This window comes from Manduca sexta, chromosome 27 (assembly GCF_014839805.1).
Source record: "Manduca sexta isolate Smith_Timp_Sample1 chromosome 27, JHU_Msex_v1.0, whole genome shotgun sequence".
Lineage (NCBI taxonomy): Eukaryota > Metazoa > Arthropoda > Insecta > Lepidoptera > Sphingidae > Manduca > Manduca sexta.
Genome location: NC_051141.1, coordinates 4,514,210 through 4,523,428, shown reverse-complemented (window position 1 = coordinate 4,523,428; position 9,219 = coordinate 4,514,210). Strand labels below are relative to the sequence as shown.

The following is a 9,219-nucleotide window of genomic DNA, read 5'->3' as shown; positions in this document are numbered from 1 at the left end:
AGCTGTATTCGGATCATAACGACGTCGCAAACAAGAAGTTCGGAATTTATTCGCCAGCTAAAATGTATTGCAATGACCGATGCACGACTTAGCAAGAAACATTTGAGGAAACTTTAATAAAGGAATAGTTGGAATTGTATACGGGAAATCAACGAAATACCGAGTGTAAAATCTCATGATATGGTGGATAGGAACGAGGAAGCCTCTTTATTTCACTGAAGGAGGGTATCGGCACAGTCCGAGAAAATCGATGTTTTCTCCCCTCATAGTTTGCATGGAGTGCGTGTCCGGCGAGCGACAGCAGGGCGCGCTGCGGCCCGCACACCATCGTAGGGCTGCAAGCCGCCACCGCCGCACATACAATCTTTAAATTTATAATCAATGCGGACAATGAGCGTTTGTTAGACATTACTTATATTCGGCCGTGCTTAGAAAAATTTTAAGGAACCGCGCCTGTTTCCCCCTTCGGTCGCCACTCGCCCCTCTCACGTCCGCGATGCAAAATTTTCAGTGCCCTGCGCGGCGCTTGGCCATTCCGATAATACAACATTTTTATTCGGTTTTACCCACTTTGTAAGTTTAGGTGCGGTATGAATCATATTTTGTGGCAAAATAACCGAATAACACCCAACTCGTGATTAATATTATAAAGTAGGTACATATTTGTAAACTTCAAAAGATCGTGTTTGTTCAAGCAACAAAATCTGTGGATTTCATATCAAGTCTTTGATAAATAACAAGAAGCTATATATGATGACAAGTTTTTTCCATTCTGGGGGGTAGGCAGAGAAACTATTACGATCTAGCAACTACAAACTGACTGTTGTTATTCTTCAATATAAGAATTCAACTTGTTTATTATTCTTTTGATATATTCCGGTTATTGACATTGTATAAGGAAATGACATTTGTCTGTTGTCTATTACAGTATGGTAATGACCCGTTCATTATATTATTATTATACAGCATACAAGTATGCACGTGTGAGTTAGTTCGGTTTGTTGTTGAGATTTGACGCTCGATAAAAAGGTTAAGATTATTTCAATTATGAAGGTGACTTATATCGCATGCAATAAATTGCAATTTTGCATACAGAATAATAAAATATTATATTTAATTTATTATTCAGTACGATCTGTATCGCGTACAAGGAGACAAAATGGATTTTAAATTGTGTGAATTTCGTCGCAGGGCTCTGTCCGCCCGCATTGTAAGGGTGGGTGCTATCGCTATCCTACTCGGACGCAGCATCACCGGACATTTCGACCGGGCATTTCAATTTTGAGAAAGAGTAGGACCAGCAAGCTTCCCCCGCGCGCCGCATCCGCCGCCCCCCGGCACCCGTCTCGCTCGCACCAAGGACACACAAAAGGACGAAGGAGCGATAACTTCATCATCGTGCGGCGGTCTCACTCGCACGCACGCCTCGGTGGGGGACGACATTGCGAATTGTTATTGAAGTCATGCCCCCGAAGGCGACTTCGGGAAGGCTGTCAGTTGCTAGTAAACGTTCGCAGCGTCCATACCCGGTTGACCCGCACCGCGTCCGCGCTCGCCGCCGCTCCGCAAACTAAAGCGCGCGCCCGCACTTCGGGTTTACAAACTAGTGACGAATTGTTTCGCGCCGCCTGCTTCTGTGAGTTTAGTTTTGCATCAATTATAATAGACTTTCTGTGAATCGAGTCGTGGACTGCAACGGACCTGTGAAAGCAGTGAAGCGTCAGTGCAGCGGTGTATCGCGGTCAGGCTGCAGTTGTGGATGGCCGCGGGGTCGGGAGCAGCCAGCGGCCCGCGCTAGTTACCGGGCGCGAGTGTTTACCGCGCGCACGTGGCCGCGCCGAACCATTGCGCGCGGAAATGCCGCGAAAAACTTTCTCGGGAAACACAGCAGTGGCATAAGTTGGGTCGCGAGGGGAGACGCGCTCGCAGCGATCATGACTTTAACCTGTAGCGCCTGATCGAGCACGGGCTACATGTACGTCGAAACGAGAAGTGTCGTTTTTTTATTATTTTTTTTTCGTTGGAGGAGACGGTGTTCTCCACTGGACTGATGATAAATGGCTAACAACAGCAACGCCGTGTCGTCGACCTTACCATCGAGGGAATATCACTGTAAGGTTTGCGATCTCTACTTAGACACTGTTGATTCTTTGGAAGTACATCTCCAATATCATAAAGAAAATTTATACGTGAAGTGGGGCACGCAAAATTCGCAAAATGATAGCGACAATAATAACGGAGCAAAAGTGACGACGACGACGACTGTGTCAGCACCTGCCGACTCGAGTGACAACATGATCACCAAGCCTAGCCCGGAGTTCCAGCAGCGGGCCACGCCGGAGACGTCGGGCCAGTTTCCGCACCCCGCTACCCCGCAGAGCTACCACAGTGCACCATCACCATATCAAAATTCCGATCAAACCAACTTTTCGCCTGGCACACAGTTCGGTAACAACTACACTCATTCTAATTTTCCGCAAAATCCCGAACAAATAAATTGGGATCAATCTCAATACGGGCAAGAATACAAGCACAGTCGTTTTCATCCCTACAAAATGCAAGACCGATCACAAGTATCTTCGTCAAGTCCATTATACGGACAGCCGCTCAACCAGCCGACACCTTCGCCATCGCCAAACCAGTGTGATAAATGCGGTTTTGTGTGCGATTCCGCCGTGCAACTAAATGAGCACTGCAACTCGGCTCACGCCGGCACTAGCGCGGCGCCTACCTCGAGGTCTATGCCGTTTCAACAATTTCCCGGCAAACAGTACAACAACACAGGATATACAAATGATAGCATAAAGGTAAAAGAGGAACACGAAGAATCATCAGATATTTTAGATTTAGACTCACAAAAAGTTGTATATCAAGGGAATGAAGGAGATCCACAAAATCCACCGTATGAAGAAAACCCAACGCCGGGTCGCGAAGTTAACGCGCGTACTGTACCCATGATGCCTTGGGAAACACAAAAGTTGTACAGCAATCCTCAAATTAATGGAGATGTATCTCTATTCAAGGATCAAAAGATGTTTGCTGAACAAAAACCGTATCAATCAGAGGCGAAGATGTTTCATCCTGAGCAAAAATTCGCTTACACTCAAGACAAATTCCTCGGCGTACATCATGACCAGAAGCCATTTATGCACGTGGAGCAAAAAATTTATCCGGGTGTACAAATGCCTCCCCTTACTGATTACCAGGGAGCGGTAGCCTCTTCTAACCCGGATATGAAGCCGCCATACAGACCATACGATTCACCCGCAGTTCCTCAGATAAGCAGCACACAACCTGCTAATTCGACGTCTTCAACGTTACCAAGTATTGGGGGTAAAGGAGCGAATTGGAAGTCAAATGAAGCAAGAAGGCCGAAAACGTATAACTGTACTGCTTGCAATAAGTGGTTTACTAGCTCCGGTCATCTTAAAAGGCATTACAATACAACCCTGCATAAGAACGCAGTCAGGTCTTCTGGGCAGCCGGATCCTGCTACAATGCCTATATCTAGCCATCATCATCCCAGTCGCGAATCTTTACAAAATCGCGCACAGCAGCAGACTGCGGACTCCAACACCCAGAGCCCCGTCCCATCTGAAGACGGAAGAAGTGTCGACGAGTCCGGTCTTCAGTCACCGTACGCAACGCAAAACTTTGAGAGGTCGCATCGCGTCGCAACTATGCAGTCCAAGTCACCGTACACACATCTTCAACAGGGTAATTTAGATAATAATTTCAGTAATAATCCCTTAGCTAATCACCCTTTACAGCATCAGGTCGGGTCACATCCGCTTAATATAGGTAGTCAGCCGCCTGGTTTAGGGATTTCGAATGATAGTAATCACCAGGGGTCCAAAGGTATAGTATCCACCGCCGGCAATCCCCCAAACGGGGAAGCAGGTCCCTCTGTTACACAAAACCACCATATGAGGGGCCTGCTATCAGTGTCAACCAGCAATATTACAACTCCACCCCTAACGCAGAGTACCCCGGGTCTTACGGCGCACACACTGCCTCCGTTCAGTCATTTGGGTGTCAACCCGTACAGTCCGAGGCCTACGGATCCTTTGGGGCCTTCGGTGGCGGACCCCACGCACACCCCATTATATTTGGGTCAGAATTTTCAGCAGACTATAGCACCGAGTTACCCAAACGGGATGGCCCCCCACGTTATGGATATGGCTATCAACAATCTGCCTATAGCCAATCCGGTTACTTTTGGTGAATCTACACCTGAAGAAGCCGAGGTTATGGAACAAGAAACGTCGAACCAGACTGCTAAAGGACGCTTGCTAAGTTTCGCACAGCTCCAAACGCAGAGCTTCAGCGTTTATGTTTCTAACTATATCACACCGCCTAACGTGGGGGGTCAAGTAGTAGCCGACGAGTCGGCTGCCGGTTATATTATTGTCGATCCGGTACATTCGCCGTTGCAGTACGACAACACTGACATGTGCGGATCGAACATTGAGTACGAATATAGTTTGTCTCCCGGCAGCATGAAAGACACCGCTGTCACTTACAGTCCTGAACATGTAAAAGTATATCCGTACGGATATGCGGTTGGGGGAAAAACTATAAAACGTGAGGACGATGGTCTGCGAACGGACTCAAGCGAGCTTCAGATTTTAGAAATTGAGGATATAATGGATTACGCTAACAAAGAGAACTACGGTACTCAGATGAAGTCTCCCGCCAGTCCGGAGAGTGCGAAAGCTGAGAACGAGAGCAATGGTTCGCCATCCGTTTCCTCGACCGTCCCAAGCACGCCGCTTACAGAGAGGAATCAGCTTAAGATGAAAGCAGCGTCGACGACGACGGTGCACAAGTGCTACGAGTGCGACAAGTTGTTCAACAAAGCGTGTTACCTTACGCAGCACAATAAAACTTGCCACTCGGGTGCTAAACCGTTTAAATGCGATCGTTGCGGCAAACGTTTTTCCGACGATGTGTCGTATGAAGGGCACTGCATCAAACACACAGACAATAAGCCCTTCAAATGCAGTGAATGTCCTAAGTCATTCAACCACAAGACGGACCTGCGCCGGCACATGTGCCTTCACTCGGGCAGGAAACCGTTTGCATGCGATCACTGCGGGAAAGCGTTCATAAGAAAGGATCACATGGTGAAACATTTCGATACACACAAGAAAAACTTGCGTGCAGCGTCGTCAACGTCGTCGGTGTCGTCGACGTCGTCGCGCTCATCGAAGCCGTCGATGTCGCCGACGTCGAGCACGCACGTGCCGGCCCATCGCATCGTACATGACGCGGGGGCCAACATGAGTCGCGTCCACATATCATTCGAAACGAGATGAACACATTGCAATAAACTTTCTTTGTTTACATAGGTTTGTAGTTAATGTTTAATGTTACGCTCGAAACGTTTAAATACGTGTATGTTAGACTAGTTAGACGTCAAAGTAAATGAACATAAACGGGTTGTCGAAATGTTTTCAGATGGACGTGTTGTCAAATCGGTATCGTCTTGACCATAAAGATAGGTGTTATTTTATTGCACTAGATATTTCAACGAGCACAATGTTGCTCAGTAATTTTGTAACTTTGTTTTTGTTCATATACAAGTGTGTACATTGGCGTGCATTTAGTTTGGCAGCTCGTTTTTTGTTGTTCATTCACGCTAACCTTGCGTTCGGCGCAAGGTGACTTTACATGCCTGGGTGTCTGGGCGCTAAACATATAATTACATGACGTTAGTGTAATTCTGCGATATCGTTTAGATCGAACCATATCATTTAACATATTGAAACAGAAGAGTTGTAATAGTAATTAGAGCGAGGGACGTCGAGTAACGGATCGCGCGGGCAGTCGCGGCGCGCGTACATATCTCATTTATTGTAAAATATATTAACCGTAGGAAGTTTTTATTTTAGTGGAAATTATATGTTCTTCGAGACAATTGTTAACGTTAAACAACACATGTGTGTGTTTTGACAAACAGTTTAGAGTAATTTTTGTAAATATTGAAAGGGACTCGATTGCCAGACGTTTATTTTATGTAGTTACTGCAGAGGAAAATTTTAATCTTTATACCTAATGGGATAATAATGACTTTACGTAAACTGTCGGTACAAATTAAATTTTGACGCAAATGAGATAAGATATTGCCAATATATAGGTTAGTGGTAGCTGAGAAATCTTTGATCGATTTACATATACAAGCCTACTGGTGGTAGGTAGGACAGTTGTGAAGTTAGTTAAGGCCACCGGGCGTTGTGTATACAATACTGGAACCTTATTCCTTTGTCTGGTTGTGTTCACTATTGGCAGTTTGTTTTGTCCTTTTGGACGTTTTGTGTGCGCCGGCGTCGCCGCAGCCGAGCGGGCAACGGGCCAGCCGCCGGCGCGCCGCGCGGTGTTTCTGTTCCAAATGTTATAGCTGTTACATATCACTACTTATATTAACATACTACTTTATACACTATACATGTATGTATGTAACCCGGTGCTTCCTATTTTTATTTGTATGTTAACATTTGTTTATTATAAGCTAGTTGTCACTTTGTTTTCAAATTCTGAATTCTTCGAAGAATTGTAACTAATTTATGTGCATTTAAGTTACCAATGTGTTATTTGAGCGAATTTAGTTTATACATTCCTGTTTCGTTAGTGGTAGGAAAGTAGTCTTCCTAAAACGTTGCCAAATTTATTCCGCCAACTGTCTGTTGCGAAACAATTTAATTAAAAAAAATGATTTTTTTAATTAGCCTAATGATAATGAAATTCTCTAGCAATAATTTAAAATAATAAATGTAAATGTGTTTTTGTATAGAATTAAAGAAATATCATGATTGATTTGTGTACTTAAAAGATTTTAAGGGAATCAAACATTATTTGTATATAATTGTATGAGGATCAGTAAATACAAATTGTCGGAACATATCAAGACTGTCGGCGCGGTCGTCTGCGGAGTGGCGGGTGGCGGCGCTTGTTTCGACATCTCCTAATTAGCTGTCGATATACGACACGACTCGTCCTACTTGACTTGTCAAATTGATACTTGTAAAATTCATAAAGCAATTTAAATGAGCCTTGTTAGCCAACATCGAATACTTAGTACAGCCTCACATTTGTGCATGAGTATCATGACAATGCGAGCGATTGATCATGTCAGGAGATTGTCCGAGTAGGAGATGGCGCTGGTTCCTCTGGTTGTGATCGGCGTGAGGTCGGCCGGCAGCGACCGCCCGCGCCTACCACGCGCCCCGCCGCTTTGCAGTCGAACGCGCCGAGCCCGTCTGTTCACCCCTACTGATGAATATTCGCTTCACATGGAACAAAATGTGCAATATAAACATTATAATCGATTTAATTTTTGATAATGTTTGTATTTGAATGTTGATTATATTGCAGAAATATTTTTATACACATAGAAATAACACATGTGGTGTTGATCTACCTCATCAGCAGATATTTACACTGATTAAATAACAGATTATAACGTTAATTAACTTTATAAAGAGCAATAACGTTACATTTCGGATCCACTTGGCCTACCTCGAGATCTAATGTTTTGCTAGAACTTAAATATTTTGGGCTGTCACCGGCCCACTGGTCCGAGAGTTTGTCAGCGGCCGTGGCCCGTGGGCCGGGGCCGCCTGCGACTGCCGGCGCTCGTTTGTTTGACTTGCCAATATAAATAGATGAGAACGAGCGCCGGCCGAATATATTTACGCACACTTACTCCGATAAAGTTATTTGTATAGGATAACTAAATAATGTGTTATATTGTTGATGAATTGTATTACGGACGTATTAACTTCATAGCAATAATGTCGCAGTGACAGATTATATGGAACTTAACTACCTCAGGTAACGAGTAATAGGGTTAAGAGTCGGTCGGCACGGGGGAAGGAACGCACCCGCAACAGAATACCTCAACTTGCCTTCTACGATTTTTATTTTAAAGAGTTTTTGGAGTTATAAGTGGTGCGCGGGGCGTGCGCACGCGCACCCCCTGCCCTCCCCCGCCCCCATCGACTAAATATTTAGAAGGCACATTTGTCTCCCGCATACTGTTCAAAGCCCTCTCTAGTAGTATGGTTAGATGTAATTACGTATGTAAATATATTATTATTATATCGATAAATTTGTTATTTATCATATTCTATTATCGTAACCATTGATGGACTTATTTTTAATAAGTTTTCCGTAGCGATTCCCAGTTTATATACAATAGAATTTAAGTACGATAAGATTGTAAGTTTCTTTTGTGATGATTATGTGTATAATTAATTTAATAATCAGTTACCAGATGATTTCTGTTACAATGAGTTGAGTAAAATCGGAAAGTTAATTATGATAAGATGTTGTTTTCTTTACGATTGTTCCCTCAATCCTTCGGACAAGTGTCGGAGATTGCATGTGTTTAGCAATGTTTCATTGAGAAATTCGTTTTATTATAAGCGTAGCGCAAAATTATGAGTATCCGACTGAACTGGGTAGAGACGTCGACGCCGACGCTCCACGTTACCTCACTACAGCCGAGGGCGCTCGCAGCTGGCGTTTCTGCCCGGTCCTGTCTTAGAGATAAGTCTTCAATATAGATAACACTAGGATAAGGCGACAGATCTGTCACACTGCTAACAGGCGAACTATTATTTTGCTATGCGTATTTATTTGTTCACAGCTGCGAGATATATCTTCAGATCGGAGACGTTTCGGATATCAAACACTGTATTCTCGTAACGTGAACAAGTAAACATTCAAATGCGAAATGTCAATGTAAAGCCCTGCGATTTTATTGTGTCATGATTACATTCGTTTATTACAGATTTATACAGGTTGATCACAACGTCAGCGGGTACGTTCCGAATGTGGGTTCATGCTACTTTATCCTATCTAGATTTTCAATTATCACAGTCCTAGTTGGCTTACATGTCCAATATTCAGAACGTACTCTAGTTTTCATTATACTTACGGTTTATTGGTAGTAAAAGAGTTTTCAGATCTGTGAGTTAATATAAATTTAATGTGAATATTGTTGTTTTATTTTTCATCCTCCCCTTCAGCTGTCTGCGAATTATGCTCAGCAATTACTAACACTTAAATTAAGTGACAAATTAATTTAGCTTAAAGATATGCAATTAAGTATTGTCTTGAAATATTAATCCGACGTTCAGTTTCGAACATAGGGAAACTATTTTAAAAATAAATTAGAAAAAAAATTGAATATTTAATTTGTCGCTAACTCACAAT

At 43.6% G+C, this 9,219-nt stretch overlaps 1 protein-coding gene across 1 annotated transcript; it reads left to right on the top strand.

Moving 5' to 3' along the window:
* The first annotated feature begins 1,398 nt into the window (after positions 1-1,398).
* LOC115446046 lies at positions 1,399-8,999 on the top strand. Its single transcript, XM_030172596.2, has one exon. The coding sequence runs from the start codon at positions 2,058-2,060 to the stop codon at positions 5,316-5,318; it is 3,261 nt and encodes a 1,086-aa protein (XP_030028456.1). The 5' UTR covers positions 1,399-2,057; the 3' UTR covers positions 5,319-8,999.
* Positions 9,000-9,219: the final 220 nt, after the last annotated feature.

Excerpts from the sequence above, each read along its gene's own strand:
- LOC115446046 (XM_030172596.2), top strand. The coding sequence starts at position 2,058 with ATGGCTAACAACAGCAACGCCGTGTCGTCGACCTTACCATCGAGGGAA.